Source organism: Centropristis striata, chromosome 1 (assembly GCF_030273125.1).
Source record: "Centropristis striata isolate RG_2023a ecotype Rhode Island chromosome 1, C.striata_1.0, whole genome shotgun sequence".
NCBI classification, from domain to species: domain Eukaryota; kingdom Metazoa; phylum Chordata; class Actinopteri; order Perciformes; family Serranidae; genus Centropristis; species Centropristis striata.
This window is the reverse complement of record NC_081517.1, coordinates 37,761,533-37,785,010: the sequence shown is the minus strand read 5'-3', so window position 1 is coordinate 37,785,010 and position 23,478 is coordinate 37,761,533. Positions and strand designations below refer to the sequence as shown.

The 23,478-nt window shown below is 38.1% G+C and overlaps 1 protein-coding gene across 4 annotated transcripts in view; it reads left to right on the top strand.

The window, feature by feature from the left end:
* The window catches only part of tbck (TBC1 domain containing kinase), a 122,912-nt gene that overhangs the window by 58,756 nt on the left and 40,678 nt on the right, over positions 1–23,478 (top strand). For all 4 annotated transcript variants that reach the window (XM_059341381.1, XM_059341399.1, XM_059341390.1 and 1 more), the window contains 5 exons: positions 510–560; positions 652–735; positions 4,502–4,587; positions 8,760–8,796; positions 14,058–14,219. In XM_059341381.1, the coding sequence (XP_059197364.1) occupies positions 510–560; positions 652–735; positions 4,502–4,587; positions 8,760–8,796; positions 14,058–14,219 (420 nt within the window). The remainder of the gene's footprint in view (positions 1–509; positions 561–651; positions 736–4,501; positions 4,588–8,759; positions 8,797–14,057; positions 14,220–23,478) is intronic.

The window sequence follows — 23,478 nt, the reverse complement described above, 5'->3', positions numbered from 1 at the left end:
GGAGCAACATTCTTAATCCAGATGAGTAAAATGTTCTTTCTAGCAGCAAAAGTTGGTATATTGAAAAGTCTCCTGTGTTTACTGTCAGTGATCTGATTATCCAGGAGACCAAGTATCAGGCACATAGGGTCCATCCGTATTGAGACACCAAAGATAGCAGTCAGTTCATTCACAATACTAGACCATTTGTAACTTCACACATGACCAGAGGCAGTGAAAGTAATCTCCAGTCTGAGAATCGCATTTCCGACAAAGTGGGGAATTATTAGCGTCCATTTTTCTCTTGACAACAGGTGTTACTGGATGTTTCTTTTGAAGTCTCATTCCCCTTATTTGTTATTTCCTCAGTTATCCTTCTGTTTCATTTGCATTTTCTCTTCTTGTACTATACAGAAGCGGACACTAGATGGTGCTCACGTCACATCTTCAACTCATCTCAGTTACAGCTGTGTGACCCTATACAACCAATTTTATTAAACACTTTTTGTATTTTCTTTGCATCTTTTCAGGTTTGGATTCACTTTGTGCACCATTCCTTTACTTGAATTTCAACAATGAAGGTAAGAATTGAAATTATAATGTATTTATTTATCCTTCATTTTTTTTTTGTTTTTTTGGCTTCCTTTCATCCTGATCTTTTACTCTTCACAGCACTGGCATATGCCTGCATGTCTGCCTTCATCCCCAAGTATTTGTACAACTTTTTCCTGAAGGACAACTCTCACGTCATTCAAGGTAAGATATATTACAATAAATATTTGTTGTGCCTGGAGAGGTTTTATTGCTCCGTTCTGTTTTGCACAGTCAAACAGTATTGTATGGAAGTCCCGAGAGGCAAATATGGTGATCCAAAAGAATGGAAAAAAGTTTTGCAAAGGTGAATAAAAGTTTTGCCTGGATCACTTTTCTTAGTTACTTTTTTTGCTTGTGAAAACAGGTGGAAAAGGAAAGTTCTGGCAAGTGAAACAGTAGATAAATTCTATTTCTAGATAAAAGAAAGATGCATAACATGCTAAAACACAATATATGTACTTTGAGTTAATAGTGTATGCATATTTTTCCTATTTAGAACATATAAAAACACACAAAACTCCAATTAAACACTCCTGAAAAAACTTTTTTTTTTTTTTTTTTTTTACCTGTTTTTACATTTAAGCAAAATAACCCTGGAGTTTGTTGTTGTTGTTTTTTACCTAGCAAAGCCTTTTTTCAACCTGCTTCACAGTTTAAAAATGATAAGGAACTGAATCGATCAGAATCAACAGAATATTTTTCTCACTTGCCCCTCAGGGCTTCAGTAGTATATTGATTCCAAAGCATAATTTTTTTTCCTCTCCTGATTGTAATATAAATTACAAACTCTGCTTTAATTTTCTATCTTATCTCACAACTTGTTTTCACTTCGGCCATCCAGTGTTTTTGAGCTGCTTAAGTCAACTGCCACTGCAAGTTCTGTAATAAGCATTAAACATGGTCAGAGAATTCGGATAAGTTCAAAAACAAATTACCATCAGCTGGCACCGAGCATCAGGCCGTCAGCTCAATGTTGATTAAATTTTGGCTCCATGTTGTTCCTAAGCTGTGAGAACTAATTTCAGTTTGTCTTAATGGAGTTTGCAGCAGAGACACATCATTTAGAGATAGGGAAACAAATGAAACTGCAAAGGCCTGCAGAGAAATGTCACAAGCAATTCTTATGTGACTGATAAACAGCTACACCATACACCTCTTGAACTCTGTGGGGAATGTGGCTATTATCCTTCCCTTCCCCTGCTAGATGCCCTGGAGAGCTGGCTAATGTTTATCTGTCTGGATGGAGCTCTTTTGTTCATTCACAATGTGAAGAATGGTGGTGGCACAGCATTACAATGGTTCCATTTGATATGTACAAAAGTTCGTTTCCAAGGTCGCCCAGTGGATCGGCGGTCTATTGGCAACATCTCGGCTTTCTGTCTCCGTTTGAAAAAACACAGGAAATAAACTCAAAACATTCTCTCTTCGCCAGTCTCTTTGTTGTCATGCAACAAATAGCTTACAAAACGTATCTGAACTATGAGACCTACGGAAACCCTGTGAGGCGAGTGAGAAAAACAATATCTGATCCAAATCGTTTTCTCTTTATGACTCAAGAACAGGTGGAAAAAGTGGTTTTGCTAGGTTAAAAGTTCCTTGTTCTTTTTGTTTTTTTACTTTAACATCCTGGAAAATAATCTGCACTCTACCCACTTTACTCCTCTGACACTTTATTCTTTATTTTTATTTCTATATTGTTATATCTATATTCATATTCATATTTATATTATATTTTGTTATTGTTACTTATTTTGTTTATTGTTTTTCTTGCATTATCCTATGTTTTGGTTATTTTTGTCATTGTTTTTGTAACTTGGAGCTTTCTGGAACAAGAATTTCCTTCACGATTAATAAAGTTCTATCTTATCTTATCTTATCTTATCTTATCTTATCTTATCTTATCTTAACTTAACTTAACTTAACTTAACTTACTGTAACATTACTATAAGTACTTTAATATTACATCACTTGATCACTTGTTTAAAGTGCACAGCATAGAGAAGTTAAAACTCCCCTGGAAGAAAACACAAATGCTTTTAGTCCAATGAGAAAGTAAACATCTGTGAGTGCCAGTGTTTTGTTGCTTTGTATCCTTGTTGGTACCATGGACCCTCAACATTATTCAAGACTTGCAGCTGTGAGTGCGGCTTCTTTCTGTTATAGGTTTAGTCATGTTTGGAATACGGCTATGGCCTAGTGGTACACTCTATGGGTACACTTGAGCCTCTTGTGGCCGAAATAAGTAAAACATTTTTCTGTAATAGCAAAATGTTTTTTCCCACCTGTTTTACGCATGATAAAAGCAGTTTTAGGGAGGGTTTTTTTCATCCTGTCGCATTATTTTCATTGTAGCCTATTTGTTTTTACTGCAATAACTGGTTTTACACATGAAAAAACCGAAGCCTTTGAAATGACCTAGTTTTCTGCATTAATTTGTCACAAAATGGGATCTGATCTGAATTTGGCCTAGTGGAACACTTGAGCCTCTTGTGGCAGAAATGTGTAAAATATATTTTTCTATAATAGCAAAATGTTTTTCCCAAATGCTTTATGCATGAAAAAAGCAGTTCCAGTGTTTTTTTCCCCGTCCTGCATTATTTTCATTGTGGCCCTGTGTTTCACTGCAATAAATAAGTCCTGCATCTCTATGGAAACAACATAATCATGGTTAAAAGTAGAGAAAACTCTTTTGTGCAATATAACACAGTTGCAAAACCAAAAATCATAAAAACAGGAAAAAAAGTTACATTTCTTTCATAAGTAATTTACACAAATTGGAATAAATTGAATCTACAGTGGTAAGAAAAAGCAAGTGAAGCTTTTGAAATGAGCTAGTTTTCTGCATTAATTTGTCATAAAATGTAATCTGATTTACATCTAAGTCCAAAGTTGAGGTTATTGCTGCCAAAGGAGGTTTGACCAGTTGTTAAATCCAAGGGTTCACTTACTTTTTCCACCAGCACTTTGAATGTGACATGTTCAATAAAGAAATGGACTATTATAATTGTTTGTTTGGTATTAGGTAAAGCACATTGCGTTTGTCGATACTTTTTATAGGGTTCACATACTTTTTTTGCCACTGCATATATACATGTATATTCAGGTGCATCTCAATAAATTACAATATCATAGAAACGTTTATTTATGTCAGTAATTCAAGTCAAAATGTGGAGCTAACACATTGTATAGATCCATTACACACAGAATGAAACATGTCCTGTCTTAATTTATCTAATTTCTTCTAATTATTATGAGTTTGGCTTACATTTAATGAAGACCTAAAATTAAGTGTCTCAAAAATATGAAATATTACAAAAGACCAATTTTAAAAAGTATGTTTAATATGGAAATGTTGGCCTCTGAAAAGTATGTCCATCTATATGCACCCAATACTTGATTGGGGCTATTTGACTGATTGATTTATTGAGATGCACCTGTATACATCATTTTCCAGGTGCCCACAACTATTACCAATATTGTGGTTTTGGGATTCAGAGGGTTGAATCATATACACAGCAAAGAGAACAATTTCAATCAGACTTAGAAAAAGAATTACAATTTTTTTTCTCACTTGCCTGTCAGGGCTTCAGATTTCATTGTTTCATGATTTATTAACCCATTGACGAAGAAGTGTCAATGCTTCTACTAAATAATAGATTTTTCAGCCTCTGTAGCAGATAGAAATGAAATTCAAAAAGTATTTAAGAGCTTATACAAATACTACAAAACGACGTATCCGCTTTCCAGGCTTCAATGGGTTAAGTGCAATCATTTATTTGATAAGTTTATGTTTCTGTGTCTTGTTTATAACCTCTTGTGTTCTTACTGTTGACTGTAAAGTCTTCAGTCGAGAAGATTTCCTTTCAGGTTTTTAGCACTGAAGCTGTAGAGTATATTCAGACCTCTGGCCCTTTTGCCTGTGTTTCAGAGTACTTGACCGTCTTCTCCCAAATGATTGCCTTCCACGACCCAGAGCTCAGCAACCATCTAAACGAGATTGGCTTCATCCCAGACGTAAGTTACCAAGAGTGCAAGTGCCCTGACACGCTGACGACAATAGGTAGCAATGAAGGGCATGCTGGGATAGTAACTTTGTCTTCTATTGCAAGTTTAGCTTTAATGGAAAGTCGAAGATAGTAAGAAATAATTCCAGTTTCTGTCTCCGATCCAGGGCCAAAGGAAATAGCCAACCATAGATCAACTTGTATATCTCTTCATTGTCATTGACATTTTTTGTTCCACATCCTCCTTTCCAGAATCTGTGGCGAGGGTCAGGTTCTCCCTATAGTCTACTGGTGATGATTTATACAGCAACTAATGTCTGCCAGGCACACTTAATGATTGTCCTCTGCCAGGCTTACCTTATTTCTCTTACTCTGTGCCACCTCTTCCTGCCCTTCACTTCCCTCTTTACAGCTCTGCTCAGACAGTGACAAGGTTAAAGTCTCTGCCGTCTCTCTGGGGTTTCAGTTAGTGTGCTGATGAATGTGTGTCACCTGTGGACCGGCTCCTGGGACATTACCAGATGAAAAGTGGGGTCTTTATCATAGAGGAGTCAGGGATTAAAGCCGTCTTCTCCTCCTTGCAGTTTCTGACGCTGCAGCTCCTTTTTCTAAAGTGGTCTCAAGTGAAGCACAAAACTGTGCTTGTCTGTCATACTGTAAAGTGTGTGGGTAAAACAAAATTAGGGAGGTGAAGTGGCTCATTGCAATATTACATGTTGTTGTTGGTGCTTTTAAAAAGCCCCCTTCCGCTTAAACATGTGTTTTTCTTATGCTAATGTCCCTTGAAAATGTCTGACCTTGATTATACTGACTTGTATCTGTACAAAGATTGCCACTAAAGAGGCGTTTTCACATTAATCGAGTGAAGAGGGAGATTTCTGTGCACTTCCATAAAATCTGAAATTCAAATGCATCCAGAGCAGGCTAGATTAGGAATGTCACAACTTTAAAAGGCGACCAAAAGCCAGAAAAGAAACCTGAAGCCTCTAGTGCGCAGAGAGTGAAAACCGCACATTATTGTATGTTTCAAAGCCACTAAAAGTGACATCCATCATCAATTTCAAGCTAACAAACAACATAAAATATGCTAGCTCCACTGACCATTCTGATTTATCTGCTAGTTGTTCGTTTTGGTGCATAACACACTCTTCGTCTGAGTCTGGGTTATTAAATATGTAAGGCTGAATCTCTGATGTTTCCTCTAACTGAGAAAACAAACCAGAGGCCAAAACTACCGCTACAATCAGCAGGTTGCTAGATCTTTGCCAGGCTTGCACTGCTCCCTCTCCCGTCAATCTAGTGCTAGCAGCCTAGGTATGCAAAACGGAGGCCAGATCCAGAATATCTAAATCAGGGAGAAGGAGTAGATGTGTTCTCCGCCCCTTCTCAGAGTTTGTTCCCATACCTCTGTGTCAACGATAGCTAGAGGTGGGGGAAAAAATTGATACAGCATAGTATCGGGATATTTTGCATGGCAATATTCTATCGATTCATGGCCGACATCGATATTTAGCGTTCCGACAGACAGCGAGCCGCCAGTATTTTTGTTTTTGTTTTTTCTCACTTAAAGGAATAAACTGGATACCATATGAAACTAGAAGATCTAAGGAATCTATAGGCTATGTGTTGGGAATTTGTCAAAATAACGCTGCAAAATTGCTCTTTTTTTATGCTTCATTTAAAAAACTTCAGAGCAGTGAATCTTAAAGTTGAGTAAAGTTTGAGAAAATGCTGCAGTTGTTGTCGTCCGTAAATGTTTAATATCAGTTCAGTTCAATTTGACTGAATACTTTGTTGGTCAGTCTGTGGGTTTGACTCTCATTGTGAAGAAATAAAAAGACTGAAGTGAGATGAATAGACTGAGACACAAAATGCAGTTAAACAGTTAAATCGCAATATATTGTATCGCAATGCTCATTGTAACGCAAAATGCTTAAAATCACAATAATATTGTATTGTGACTCAAGTATCGGGATGAAACCATATCGTGGGGCCTCTGCTGATTCACACCTCTAGCAATAGCCGTGGTAGGTTGCATTATGTAGTCTGCCTAGTCTGCCTTGGTACAAATGTCCACTTGGACTCAAAGATGAACTGTTTAGATATTGGAGGTCAAAGGTCAAGATCACTGTGACCTCATAAGATAAATGTTTGACTATATCTCAAAAATTCACAAACTAATTCTGACAATATCACACAAAGATCTAAGAGAATAAAATGATGAAGTGATAACATTTTTTATTCAAAAGGCCGAAGGTCAGCTTCACTGTGATGTGGTATAATGGTTTGCAAAAACACTTTTCTGTCCATTATTCAATGCCATATCTCAGGAACAGATGGGGAATTATTTGATCGGATGCTGACTTAAGTTGAAGATGTGTGTTGGCAACCAATTTTTTATCGTTTGTAATTTTTTTTGCAGCAACATACATTTTTGAGGCACTGTCTACTGTGTCATGATTACAAATGAATCTGCACAGACATGGATGTAAACTGCAACTCGGCTGGTTGCCGGAGGCAACAAATTGTGCTGCGGTTTTTCTAGTTCTAGCCAGCTATTCATTTATTAATCCTTTCCCTTAATGGAGCCTATCCCAGCTGACTATCACAGGGCTGACACATAGAGACAGACAACCATTCACACCTACGGGCAATTTAGAGTCACCAATTAAACCTTAGTTCATGTTTTTAGACTGTGGGAGGAAACCGGAGTAAACAAGATGAAAACATGCAAAATCCACACAGAAGAGCCGCAGGCCAGAGTCGAACCGGCGACCCGCTTGCTGTGAGGCAAGAGTGCTATCCGCTACACCACCATGTGGCCCTGGTCCAACTATGTTCAACAAAATATTAATCACAGCAGTTACATACTTTAAAATGTGTCTGAAGTAAGACATCAAACAAAGCCCTACCTTGAGGAGCTGTCCTTAAGTGATTCTTGAAATATCTTACTCTGCACTTTTTCCGACTCAGCTGTTCAAAGAAAAACATGCTGTTATGATGCTGACTTGACACGTCCTGCATGTACAGTACTACCGGCATTGACTTGCCTTTCAAAGGAGACTATGTATGTCTGTTTTCGTTGCTAGGCCATGATGATATTGGAACGAGCTTTGTTGATACAGCTTTCATGCTTGATGTCAATCCCAGTAATTACACTTTACAGACCATAAATCCCTGTTTCCTCTGTGAACCTTCACAACACTCTGAACTGTTGTTTTTACGGAGGCAGTAAATCCATCAGCCGTAAAAAGACCAAATGTCACTGCAGTATGAACTGGATTTGATTTCCCATATATACATACCAAAACATGGCTAGCGTGATGCAGTTTGTCTTGTGCAAGCACGCAGAAACTGCAAGTAATCTTTGGAAATGCTGTAGTGTTCAGGGACTCGGCTCCAGTAATGGCTGAAGCCATCGGCAGAGAGCCAGATTGCATGTGGCCAGTGGTTTAATTCAGGCCATTCTCAATTTGGCCACATCTGCTCTCCTGGGTCCACCATTTACACCTACACTAATCCAATCTGGCTGGACTCTCCGTCCTGCTACCGAGCTGCTGAAATTGAGGCTGAGATTCAGTGCAGTGGCTCTCTCTCCTGGTCATCACTCCCGGGCACGGAGGAAGTCTACAGAACTGTCACCAGCTCTCACGCAATTAGCTATCAATTAACTGACCGAGATAAGCTCCAGTATCCATGCACACTCTCTGCTCCAGATCTGTCCCTGCTTAATATTACAGAGCCTCGGTGACGGTGGCCAGCAATTGGCAGGTGTTATAACAGGTGGTTAATGGCGGAGTGTGTGTGCGGTCTTTAATTTCAATTTTATGCATTTTCTCCAGGGAAAGTGTGGAGCGGAGAGTGGGAAGGAGGAGAGCAAAGAAGGATGGATGACAAGATTTGTATAATGAGATTCATTGTTAGCTTTCTCCCCATTGACTAATAACCAAACTCAGCAGTTTGCTCTTTATTGCCGTTTCTGTTTCTCAGAAGCCGTAGAAATGTGCAGCCATGTGTGCTGCATTTCTTAAAGAAATCTCTCTTGTGAGAAAGCAGTTCATTTATTTCATTTGAGCTCTCAGCAATTTGTTTCGACATACTGAATATTGCATACAAATGAATGCTACATTATTTCATAAATGTGCTTATATCTTGTGTCTTTTTTTCTTTCTTTCCACACAGCTTTATGCCATCCCATGGTTCCTGACTATGTTTACACGTAAGTAGCTTTTCTTTGTGCTCACTTTGTGGATCTGTTGTGGCATTGAGCGTAATCCAAAACTTTCAGAGGGTATTTAGAGTCTGCATCAATAAAAGAGACTGAAAAGGTCACTGGGTCCAGTATGGACCAGTTCTGAAGGTTTTTATATTTTTCCTCTGTGTGACCTTTATCCCAGCTGCTAATTAATTCCAGTCCTGAAGGGAAGGGACTCTACCACTCAGTCCTACACTACATCAGATTTTCACCGGCACATCTTTTATTTATCTTTATTTTGTATTTATATGAATACATTTTAAAATCCTAACATAAGCTGATAAGACACCTGCTTGCGGCAAATTTTTCTCCTTCTTGTGGGAAAAAGATCAGAAGGCTAAACCGGCCAAAAACATCACAAATCTTTTGACAGGCAAAATCTGAACTCAGGGTTTACTCACTAGCTTTTTCAGAGCTCCAACCTTTAATACATCCGCATTACAATATGATCAGTTTTTATAGATATTCTATTACAGGATTCATGTCAACTGACATAAATGAGGTCATTACTGAATACAAGAGTGCATGAAAAGACCCTGAGGGATGCTCAATAGGACAACAGCATGCAACTAGTGAGTGAGAAATGGAGATTCTATTTTTATATAATCAGTGTGAGTACCATGTGGATCCTGTACAGCTCTATGGCTTACAAATGTCAAGCTCACTATGTCAATCATCAGGTTCCCAGCTTATATATGATGTACACTACTTCTATGTGACATCTGCTGTTGGCCTGCTATCTCCTACTTAAGAGACCCTTCCCCCTAAAAAGAACAAAAATTGCTCTATTTGGGGTCTCTAAACGCTAAAACCATTGGTGAAAAGTAAGTAATTACATTTAATTAAATACTGTTCAAGGTTGAAACACTCTTGCTTTATTAATGTATCTCAATTTTCTGTACTTTATACATAAGGCATTGCTATAGGTGCGTTTCCACTATAGTCGAATACCCCGAATGAGGCGTGTCTCCCTTGCCGAAACGACCCTAATTTGAATGTGAGCCATTTCTAGCGGCCTTTTCTCTTCGACAGGGCCATTTTTCTCCCCTGAAAATAGCCTGGTGGTTGATTGGATAGAGCACTAAGCGGGATGTGACCTATCAAACTGCTTTTCGAGGATTCGTCTCCTGTCGTCCATTTTTCGCCGCCATGTGCATGAACACAGCGACAAGAAACACAGTGAGCTCTGCTCCTTCCATCGGCGTCTCCTTCCTTTTGGCGCGTTTCCCTTGTTAAATCCGTAAATGTATGTGACGTCACGGTGAAAACTGTCGCTTAGCGATCACGCGACGATCGATAACCATACGTCACCTCCAGGGTCTCGTAAATCCCTCTGGGGCCTTTTTTTGTAATCGAGACAACAACTAGTGGACACTTTTTACCCTAATGGAAACGCACCTTATATTACTTTATTTCCATGCATTGTCATACCCAACTACCAAACATTACGGTATGTAGAGCAGATAAAGAAGCTAATTCTAACTCAACATTTAAGTATTTGTTACATGTTGATACCTCAGTAAATGAAGTGTATATATATTGTAAACTTGTAAGTACAAGACTTGTACTTCTTATGGAGTGTTTTATAATGTGGTACTTTCACACCACAACTGTTTGAAACAAACACGCTAATGAACGACTCTTTTAATCTACCTAAATGAAGTACCTCCCTTGTGATGTAATGAACCTGTGGTTTTTGACATGCTGATTGGTGGTGCACAACACTGATTTATAACAAAATACCAGCCAGAACGGCTTGTCGGGCAGCTTTTAAAAGGCAAAGGGTTTTGTATGCAAACACATGTCTGCTCCGAGTGTCACGTCTCTGTGACTCTGTGACTAAACAGAGTGGCAGAGCTGAGCTGTAGACTTTACAGGCTTATTATTGCGCTCCCCGTGGGCCGGTCTGCACAACTTTCTGTGTCTAAACTGACTCACAAGACTATTAATGCCCCGAGTTATAAAAATAACACCCAATTGTGCTTGAGATATTTTTATGAAATGCAGTATATAAGACATTGTGGGTGTTGGGGCAGTTGTTATCACGCAGCCACTTCAAGAATATTGATTACATTGTCGTGATTTCACAGTCTAATATATTCTAACCTACATTTTTGAGGGAACATTAACAAATAAGGAATACAGTATGTCTCAGTGCATGGGATGTAGCAGGCACAATCAATTCCAGGCGCCCTATTCCAGGATGGTAGAAATAAAAAGCTTTTATTAAATATGGATTTAGTACATTATAAAAATATATCAACACTCATCTGCAAGCGTCCTCCAGGGACCTTGAGGAGGGTATGATAGTTTTATAACTCATATGTTATGCTCATATTTATTATTTATTATATGTTTGGGTTTTTTTTATAACTATCTTGAGTCACCTAAATTGGATTTTGTGTACAAAATCCTACTTGTGAATCTTTTCCCTGTTTAGTTGTTAACGTATATATCTCCATTAGAAGAGACAAGTAACTTCAGCAATGTGTTAAAGTTAGACAATAACACATAAAAACCCCAGTGTCAATTTTATTACCTCAATTAAAGGTAAATAAAATTATTATTTATAACATGAGCAATAATCTTTTGGCCTCCTTTTTTTGTTTTGTGTACATTGTGCTAGACACTGTTCAAATAGTTAGGAGACAAAATTAGAAGAAACAATCAGGAAGGAGCATGATTTAAAAGGACACTGCAGCTTTAAAAAATGAGTGATTTCACATGTTCACAGTTTGAGATTGCAGCTCATATCCTGCTGAGGTTGTATTCAGGATAAGCACCATCATATTCCATCATGGCTGTATTTGTGAATAGCCAAAACATGATTGTGGAAACAGGAAAAAATAAGATTTTAAAAAACCCTGCTGCTAGTTTTAGGGGAAAAAAATTAAGCTTTGACAAAAAAGTATTAAAAAGCTCATGAGGACATTTGGCAGAGCTATTTATTATGAGAGGAAATGTGCACTTTGGTTGTATAAAAAAAAAGAAGCAAAAAGCACTTTAATAGAATCCATTACAATCGCCCTGCAGTATCTGCTACCTTTGCAAGGCTTCTGTTGAGACTTACAAGTTTTTATTATGAGAAAAAAAAGTGTTTTTCAATTGAATTTGTACTTTAGTTTGTGATGTTAACATGGACTGTATTATACAGTCATGGAAAACATATTAGATCACCCTTTTTCTTCAATTTCTTGTTCATTTTAATGCCTGGTACAACTAAAGGTACATTTGTTTGGACAAATATAATGATGACAACAAAAATAGCTCATAATCTAATATCTAGCCATTTTCAATGGTTTTCTTGACAATGATTTTTGTTATTATCAAGAAAACCATGTTAAATGTCTAGATATTAGCTCTTAAATTAAACTCTTATGAGCTATTTTTCTTGTCATCATTATATTTGTCCAAACAAATTTGTACCAGGCATTAAAATGAACAAGAAATTGAAGAAAAAGGGTGGTCTAATAATTTTTTGTCATCCCATTGTGTTTACAGGTAATAAAATAACAGTTTTCATCAAGCTAGCATTTCTTTAGATGCCACTCATTACAGTCAGCTTTGGTCCCGGCGGCCAAATTATTTCAGTGCCTGCAGTTCTGTTTGTTTTTATGTTTTTTTGTTTGTTTTTTTTGAAGATGAGGAAATATTACAGATTTCAGCAATAATTGAAGAGTCAGTTCACTCACCAAACATCTCACACCAAAACAGTCTGGATTAAGGAATATTACTAAAAGAAGAGGAAAAACATGTATTTTTGATTTGGGGGCGAGCTGTCCCTTTAATAGTGTAAATCTGTTTATTCCAATTAGCATCATTTATGAGCCCTTTCACCTTCTGTGCTGCAGCAGAGGTACATAAAGTAATATTTTTTGGCTCGTCCTCAGCATGCAGTTTGTCAGTTGATGGCAGTATTACGCTTTTATCTTCCACAGTGCACAGTTGGAGCTCTGAAAAATGATCAAATTAGCCAGGGTCATAGATCATTGTTACAAATTAAATAATATGCAATTAACCTCAGTCTTTTAGGTAGCAACCCATCCTATGGTACAACTGTTTGAATAGCTTTTTGGCTTCTGGATATAATTTCAGATAGTTGCATTTGCAGACTCTCAAAGGCAGAACACAACCTGTGATTTACATGAATTGTCGCTAAATTTATCTTGCTCAGCACTTGCAGTGAGATATTTTATTCTTCAGCTAAACACACACACACACACACACACACACGCACACACACACACACACACACACACACACACACACACACACACACACACACACTCACCACTCCTGCGGTGGAGAGTGTGAGGTGTGACCCTTTTACCCCTTATCCTCCCCTTGAGGCAGTGTGTGAGTCCAGTATTCAGGAGGTGTGCCCCTCTGACTGCTAATGTCCCCAATCCAATATGAGACAAGGTTGGAGGGTCATCTTCAATTCACACACAGAGTCACACACACACACTCAGACACACTGCCTGTCACTCACATGCAGCAGCCTGCGCCACAGACTGCTAATGTGGCGTGGACCCTCCGAGGCATTTCCTCACCACTCCTGTTCTCTCCGCCTCAAACTCCACACACACACACACACACACACACACACACACACACACATACACACACACACACACGCACGTCTGCTGCCCAGCATCCACCTTAACAAACCGCGGGACGATAGAAACAGGTGGACAGTACTGGTTCTCATGCATAAATCTCAACAGGAAGGAAACATTAAATTTTCAAATACAGAAAGTAATATGACTGAAATGATAACTGCAGTGGGACACATAATCAGGATGTGGTTTTAGTTGGCTCGAAATAACCTGTGCAGGTTCCTTGCTCTAAAGCTCCTCAGCCCCCTGATGTTCTTCCTGTCATTTTTCCACAACAACACCCACCTAAAAACATTTTCCCAGCTGCCTCCCCCACATCAAATATCCCTCCAGGCAACCTTGCCAATGCACAATATTGCTTAGTGAGCTTCCCATTTTAAAGCCATAGAGCCATGTTAAGTAAGCACGCCATGCACATGCAAATCACACTCATTATGTATGAACTGATCCCCATTTCTCATTGCTTGTGTGTTGCATGCTATTGTCCTGCTCGCAGGATCCCATTGTGCATCACTCGAGGGATTTGTCTTTTCAGGCATTCTCGTATTCAGTCATTTTGTAAAAAATCTCTCCTTTGTTGTGTTTATTTCTGCACCTGTCATACAGATGTGTTTCCACTGCACAAGATCTTCCACCTGTGGGACACTCTGCTGCTGGGTAACTCCTCTTTCCCCTTCTGTATCGGCGTGGCCATACTGCAGCAGCTCAGGGACCGTCTGTTGGCCAATGGCTTCAATGAGTGCATCCTACTCTTCTCTGACCTGCCAGGTGAGAATTCAAGCTGGGATTTACATCTTTGTAGATCCTGTGTCTTCCCTTTGTCCTTCTCTTCTGGTGTATTCCGAACCAGGCCAAATGTTACTTGCAGGGTTTGTAAAAAGTCTTGGAAAGTTTGAAGAATGCTAAATTCTAATCATTATGTTTTCATGGTTAGAAGAATGCTTGAAAATCAAGATTCTCCCTGAAAAATACTTAATTTTCAACATAATCTGGTGTTTCATCTACAGAATGACTCATGTGAACCAAAAAGCTTTTAATATTTGAAATGAAACAAGTTTGTTTGTTTGTGTGTTGTCTCCAGGCATCTCACACCAGATGACTAAGCTGACTAATCGCTAGATAAATCATCCCCTGGTGCCTGACTCAGATCATTTACAAGCATTAAATAATCATGATCAAAACATACAATCAAAGCTAATATAAGCAGCGGGTAAAATAAAATAAACAGTGTCAATATACTTATACATTGATTGCTGTGGGTAAAGATTAATTTTGTAAACTGTATTTTTCGCAGTTGCATTTACAAAAAAAAGTAATAATTTCGATGTGATGATAAAGGCTTCGACAGTCTGGAATTATTTTTGGTTCATGTACCTTGTAAGTGCTTTTCAAGCTCTTAAAAAGCTGCACAAACTACCACTTTAGTATAGAAAAAAAACAGCCTAACAGCACCTTTTATTATTGATTTTCTGCGCGTGTTAAGCCGTTGTACCTCTGCAGTTATAAACAATTGAAATTTACAGAAATACTATTTTTTTCTGCCTTCCCTTAAGCTGACTGAAAGGTCGTCCATCTGTATGAGCAAGTGGCATTTGCAGGACGCTGTCTTTTCATTTCTCAGAGTACTAATGTGTGCTGATGTGTCTTGGGTTAATGACATCCTCAAAGCAGGCAGCTCTGCTCTCGTACAGACCGACTGGCTCCTTGATGCGCTCTAGGCATGTCACGCTCCGCTCTGCATCTGCTGCACTCCGGGAATTGTCTGCCACTAAAATCACATCCTCTATGATTCTCCAGCTTTCCCCATCACTTACAATCTTCATTCAAAGCTCTAAGTCCATCTTTAGTTTGTGTTGACTGTTAAACCACTGAAGTAAATTGTTGTTATTGGCTTCTTCTGTGCTATCATGAGGTGAACCAGAGGGAGTGGCTTTTTTTCTAGCTCTGGGCCAGAAAATTCAGGTTTACTCATGCAAGAAAAGTCGATGGACACAAATAAATAAAGCCAAGGGTTAGCATGGGGATGTGAGGCGAGCAGGCTGCCTGGAGCAAGCATCTGCTTTGCAAATGCAGAGATGCAAAGATTTGTGTTTTGCACTAGCAGAGGGAGAAGGTTGCTGCTGGTGAATGGCACTCAAAGAAAACAAAAGGGTAGGAAATGGGTGTAATCCAGCATGACAAACACCATACCTGCACCTGTCTTATTTTTTTCCCTGCATTCATTTTAAATAATGACACACATTGCAAATCACAGTTCTTTATACTAATAATAACCTCTCATGCTGCCCAGGTGAAATGTCACTGCCGTGCAAAAATGAGATGCGTGTGGCAAATATTGAATTATAGTCTTTTAACTCAGCAGTATGGTTGTTAATACCAGCAGCTAAAGTGCATTGTAGGTCAAAGGAGTATCCTTTTGTCAAATAATACGCAGAAGGAGGGCTGACCAATCATGAAGATATTCAATTGGCTGATTATAATACAAGCTTGATAGAAAAGCATACTTAGCTTTGCTCTGACCCCCAGTCCAAAGGGTTTTTATCGTGCTATAGGTGGCCTCTGACGCATCACCACAGAGATTCTGATGTTTTTGTCTGCTGTAAATGCCACACAGAGTGAGGACTCCTCACCGTGTCTTTTCATATGTGCCCTCTTTACTGCTCCTTTTCTGCTGTACAAAGAGATTACTTCATCAAAGTATTGGTGACATAAAATCCAAGAGCGGGCATTCATAATGTATATCTTCAGAATGTACCTCTCGCCTCGGGGAGAGCTCTAACAATTTTCTTTAAAACTCTATTTCCAAATGCTGCTTAGTCCTCTATTTTCTAGCTGAAAAGCCAAATGACATTGGGGTTTTAAAACCAACAGAGACAGGGACGATTTGTCCAAAAGGCATGCTGGAGCACTCTGTAAACTAAGGCCAGCAGCCTCCCCTTCTGCCTAAATTCAGCGTTGCCATACTTCACTGTGTTTTACTGTCCAACAGATTCATGTGATTGAGGCGGAAGGGAGAAGGAGAGCCAGTTCTCCTTATAAAGGTAAAATATGTTGGCCCAGAGCTGCAGTCAGCTTCCTTGGCAAGATTTCCTAAGAGTGGCTACCGCTGCCAGCTCGTTTCTGTATATCACTTCCAGCCTTATTATCGCAGCTTGTGTATACCTGGGTAGTTACACTGTAGTATCTGGCTCTGGCTCTCGCTCTAAACTATATTAGGAATGAATTCTGGGCTGTAGACTGACCTCAAACAGGACTTTTTTTTATTAAGTTTCCAGCAAAGATCTGGTCCATACTCGAGAGAATTATATAACCTGTTACAGACAAAGACTGTAAGGCCTGTAATGTGCAGGATATATTTTTTAACCAAGTGGCAGAACGGCTCTCGAGGTGAGAATGTCTTTGTCTGTCTGTTGTTTGTTCCACCACAGTGGTGCAGACTGTAATTTCTGAACAACATGTGGATGGATTGTCATGAAATTTTGTACAGGCATTTATGTTTCCCAGTGGATGTGGCCTACTTACTTTGGTGAACCTCTGACTTTTCTGCCATCACTGCCATCAGCTCAACATTTACTTTGGTTTATGACCTAATTTCTGCAAGAAGTAACAACATTCTCAGCTGCCCCAGCTATACTTTTGATGTTGAAGGGCTAAATAACAACATGTAACAGATGTACACCATATTGCACTGAAGCATGTTATCACACAGCTTTGCTGAATACTTGATACTTGATTGGTTAATTGATCTTTCACTCAGTAGCTGTTGGAGCTAACTGCACCCCCTGAGGAAATATCATAATTTTGGGGGAAAACAATAAAGATAGAAGCTAAATCCTACTGATCACAGTGTGTAAGTGAGCCATCAAATCGAGGATTGAGACTAAATAAATGACACTTTATTGGAACAGTGTTGCTCCTTAAGGAAAATAATGCAAATTTCCACATTAAAAGCGCCTGATCTCCCTCCATGCTGCAGAGCTCTCTAAAGCAGAAGCAGCATGCTAGCCTTCAAATCAAATCAAATCAAATAGTCTTTATTGTCATTATATAGGTAACTATATAACAAAATTAAGAGTGCCACTGCTTAAGGTACATAGTTAATGCAATCATAAGAACAGAACAAACATGAGTAAATAATTTAAAAACACTGAGCTAAAACAAGGACAAGGACGTGGAATTTGATAAATACATTTAAAAATGAATAATGACCACAAATGCTACAAAGTTATAGATGAGTTAGATAGTGTGTCTTGCACAAATTAAATGTATTTCACATATCCGTTCAGTATCAGTAGCTAGTGTAGCATGTATGGTGTGAGGTACTCTGCTAATTAGTTTGTTAGTTCTTTGTTAATGCATATCTCCTTCAAACCCCTCATTTTAGCCATGACTTGCTGAAAATGGACAAAACTTGAAAATATATTTTTTAAACAATTATATTACATTTTAGGTAGCAGAGTCCTATACAGTAGTCTTTAAGAAGAGACTGAAGACCCAGTTCTTTACTGAACACCTTCACACGCTTAGTCTTGTGTTTTTCTTTGACTTCATCTTTGCTTGTGTTCTATTAACTCTCAGTTGTACGTCGTTTTGAATAAAAGCGTCTGCTAAATGACATTGCTGGCCAATACTATGCTATGATTGGCCAGTCTGCGTTTGAGGGGCGGGACTTAGCGAAGGGTCAATTACAGCGTCCTACAAACTATTATTTTCCAAATCTACTTCATTGCGGACTCTGAAAAAATGCTTGTTAGATTCAGAACTGCATCCTTGGCAACAATCAATAAACTAATTTAATAATTAATGTAATTATTTATTTGGTAATTAGCCATGTATTAAGTGGGCTGGCTAGCTCCAGGTTGATTTAAGACACAACTCCACTTAATGACGGCGGTTACTGGGTCCCCCTGTGTGGGTTTATTTTGCGATAATGACACTGCTAGCTGTACATTATCACTTACCTAGCAGCATACTTAGCATGCTGCTAGCCTGTCTGTAGGCTCTGTTAAAGCTAAATATTTTGAGTTAGTATATCCGTCAAAGGCTTGCAGTACATGTAATGCAATGCAGAAAGAGCAGTAAGTAAAAACATTTTGGCCTGGTTATATAAGTAATAAAAGTTTCTAGCAGACGTTGTCAGCCTTTGTTGGAAACAAGGTTTTGGAGGTCACTCTCTATGTGCTCTCACCACATTCATGAAGTGATGAGTACACACCCCCACCCCACCCCACCCATCTCCACTCACACACACATACAGACAGACTGTGAGTTATGGGAGATATCTTGTGATTTGTGGCCTGCACCTGCTCCTTCCTGCCATCAGGCGTGCAGAATTGATGTCCTCATACAACTGAGGCTTACATTCATTTGTTTCAGAGCAGACTCCACATGCTCCACATGCTTGTAACTACAGAAAATGTGAGTGTAATGCCAAAAAAAACCCACGCCCTGGCTGGACGTTATAAAACAAGAAAAATGGACCCAATCTAGTTTATGTAACACACAAGGAAAGAATAATCAGATAGGATGGAGTGGATTTCATAGAGAAAGTATTACATATCTCACTCAAAAACATGTCAACATTTACATTATAAACCGTTTCAAACTGATGCATCATGCAGTAAAATGACTACATGAAACTATGTCTGCAGGAGCACATCGTTTCCCGCTCTGTACCATTTGTGTGAGGTAACACCATCTTTGACATTTCTGTTAAATTTAGCCTGTGCCTGATGGAAGCGGCTATTAAGCGGTGATGACTGCGTTGATGGTAAAAAACATAAAAGAACATGAATTATGCATTTTGACTTAAGGTTCGTGGATGAACTTTATTTTACAAGACGCATAAGTAGGCTTGACATTTAGTTGTCAAATTAAAAAAAGTCTGCTCACTTTCCATTCCTGTCTGCAACCGTCGGAATAAAAGTTAACGGTCAAGATAACGTTACAGGACAGCGGCTCTTAAATGATTCAGACACACTCCTCTCTTTCCCTCCTTCTCCGCAGTAAATGGGGCCAGTGACAATAATTCTCAGTGACAAGCCTATTACACATAACACTGTGAAGTCTATAGTTGCCAATATTCCGACCAAGAGGAGAGGTCCAAATTTAATGCAAGTGATACAGACGATACGGCCATGTTCCACCACTCGTTCCCCAAACTGTCAAGAGGAAGTTGTGTGAAGGATGCTGAGTAACAGTTTACATGAGTCAGCTGAGTCATGTACAGATTGTACTATTACTCAACATCCTCCACACAACTTTCTCTTCACAAATATATAAAAGCCATCTTGACTCTCTGGACTATCACCAAAGACTAAATTATTTTCAATAAAGTTTTTGTGAAGGATATCCCACTCAGTATATCAGAGTCTGAAATAAAATTAAATGTGAAGCAGGTAAGACCTGTGCTGCAACATCTTGCCCTGGAGCCAGCAATACATCTCAGTCTGCCATTTGTTGGCAATTAATCTCATTTTGTGATTCCCATTTGCTTAGTCTCGTAGCCTCGGGTAATCCATAACTTTCTCTTGTTTGGAGACTTCATTGATTCACAATGGACCAGAGAGGCTCTCCGGATGACAGGAACCGTGTGTTTACTGATGATGCAGCGGCATTTGCCTTCACGGCACATTAGCATCTGTCTCAATGAGCAGCGCTGGGCACAGAACCGATGAGATCTAGTTATAGACGTTTAGTTCTGAGAAAAACAACCACCAGCAGCTGAAAAGTGCTTGAGGCAACCTTGCAAACAGGGACACCTTGAAAACACACGCAGAAGGAAAAGTAGAACATTGATGTTGACGGTTTAGTGTTGGTGGAGCATGATAAATTTCACATGACATATATGCACTCAGGGATTTGACTGATAGCATCTGGAGCATTTAAAAAGGAGTGTACAAATGAAATAATACCATTACAGGCAAGAGACATTAATGCCAAGAGTGTTATGACAATATTTACCTGAGGCTGAGTTTATTAATTGTCTCAGATTCACTCCAGCAATTGGAGTCAAAGTTTAACCTTGTCTACAAATACTGAGACTCAGAGAAGCTGAGAGTTGTTTGTGAGCTCCTGACTCTCACTGTTAGTAGAAGACGTGAAGTTCTTATTTGAGAATGACTGACACTGAGGGTTTTATAACATTCAGAACTGTAACATTTAATTAATAATCTCATCCTGTAGTTTTTCTCAGGGGTAAATAAACTGATAATATAACACGCATAAAGTCAAAGTCAAATTTATTTATATAGCGCATTTACAGACGGCTGAGTCACACCAAAGTGCTTCACATAAAAGTGCAAAAAGTGCAATAAAATACAGAATTGACAAAGGTAACAAAATACAGCATACAGGGTGTCCATAAAGTACGACGGAGAATTAGGGCAACATTTAGAAAAAAAAAAAATTAAAGTCGTAAATATTTAATTAATTACGAGAATAAAGTCAAAATATTTTTTAATATTTTCGACTTTTTTCTCGTAATTAATTAAATATTTACGACTTTAATCTCATAATTACATTTTTTTTCCTAAATGTGCCTTAATACTCCGTCGCGCTAAAGTCTCTTTACAACTTAAAAAAATGATTACAAAAGAAAATGAACAGACAAATATGTGGGAATTATTACAAAAGTACAAAAATAAAATACAAAAGTGTTTTTGCCTCATTTAATTCACCTCTACATGGGCACCAATAGTTGCACAGCGGACATGAAGACGGTACTCGATTTCTTGCCATGTTCGCTGTAGGGTGACAGTCTGTTATCCTCCTCCTCGCTTTCTACCGTCAACTCTACGTCAACACCGTCTCTCGGGCTCCCTGTGAGTCAAACTGAGACATGGAGATGGAGAGAAACTGTCCCCCGTGATTTTGTTTCAATAAACCATGATGGATATTGTGCCTTCTCATGAGGAGTTTTTATTGGGGTTAATTTACCACTACCTATTTAACAGTACATTCGACAAATCTGATTAAGATATCTCATCAATTGCCTTTGTAATACTTGTTTTATATTGTATTGAGACTTTATGGACACCCTGTCTTTTATTATGAACAGCAGAAAAAGTAGATTTCAATTCAATGCAATGTGCTTTATTGGCATGAGTGTAACAAAGACAATAAAGCCAAAGCATAAAGTAAACATTACATTGAAAGTCATAAAAAAGAGAAAATAGCAGGAAACGTGTGTATACGTATATTACATTTATGCATGAGTATCCATTAACTTCACAATACTTTCCCAGGAAATTAATTTTAAATTAAATTAATTAAGTCAATCCAGATGTGCTTTTCACATTCTAGTGATGCATCTACCATTTTTTCCCACCCTGGTCATTTTTTTATTTACTGTCCAAATTTAGAATACAAAATCCTTTGATTTGTGTCTTGAAGACAATAGTAATTAAGACGATGCTGTGACACAGCTGTTGGTTCCCTCTTGTTTCTGGTACATCTGTGTGTCATGTGCGGCTCAATTATTTTGACGCAACATCGAGGGTCAGAATATGCATAACCAAAAAGTTTGTTTTCTTTGTTTGATTTTTCATCTTGTAATGTAAATTCAACAAAAATGACCACAGTTGTGGCTTCCCAGAGTATTTTCTTCATTTTTTAAGTCTCAGTTAGAGCCGCACTTAAAACTTACTTAAAAATTGCAATATGGACAAGTGCAATATACAGTCGTGGAAAAAAAATAATGGACCACCCTTTTTCTTCAAGTTCTTGTTCATTTTAATGTCTTGTACAACTACAAAAATAGCTCACTCTTGATGTTGATTTTGGTTATTATCAAGAAAACCATGGAGAATGGCGAGATATTAGCTCTTAAAATAAACTTTTATGGGCTATTTTTGTTGTTATCATTATTTTTGTCTAAACAAATGTACTTTTGGTTGTACAAGGCATTAAAATTAACAATAAATTGAAGAAAACAAAAGTGGTCTAAAAATATAATTTTATGACTATAATATATACATTACTGTGCAAAAGTCTTAGGCAGGTGTAAAAAAATGTATTGATGATGAATTGATGCTGGTTTGAAGGCAAAGGGTGGTCACACCAAATATTGATTTGATTTTGACTTTTCTCTTCTGTTTACACACTTTGCATTCATTTATAAAAATGAACTATTAACATTTCTATTTGTGAATGCATTCTTATTTAACAGCATTTTTTCATGCCTGCTTCTGACTCAGTACTGTAAATATATGAGAGCGCTCTTTGTAAAAGCCAAAATATCCATTTTTTAATAAAATACTATAGTGCTGCAGAGATGTTCTGGCTTACAAATCTTCTACAGACTTCAGAAAAAAATCATAGTTTCATACAGCTTCTTGCAAAAATATATCTTACCCTCATCATTTCAATATATTTTTTTCAATGAAAATTAGAATAATGATGCAAAAAAGAGCATTTTATCCAATATCATGAAATGCATGGCAATTCCTGACAAGTAAAAATATTGGCAATTGGATATTTTTCCAAATCATGCAGCCTTCCTCTACATTTACTTGACATGAACTTTCCTGGGTAAATGTATTGGATAAATGAGAGAACCCAGAAAACTGACCGACCATTGTAAAGGGAGCAGTGCTAGTAAAGACCACAATTATGCCAACTTCAGTGTTTTCCTCAAAAAAATGATGCATGCATACCCTTAGGCCATGCAAACACAACGCACATCATCCATCTAAGTTTCATCTAAACAAGCAGCTATTGAAAACCCCTCTCATGTGCAGTTTTATAATGTAATAGAGCAGCAGCATGCATGTTTCTCCTCACATTTGCCCAAAGTTGCATGGACTGACAAACCCCTGAACAATACATAATCACTATTCACACTCCTACCTAATATTATTAGTGTGATCATGGTTTACAATCAAAGAGCTATTCAAAAAGGGAGAAGGAAACAGCCATGATTGAAGATTGGCATTATAATCTGAGGTTAATTTTCACTGTTTATCTGCTGTAATATCACAAAGCAACAGATTTTCTCTGTGTACTTTTAATTTGCTTTCATCTCCAT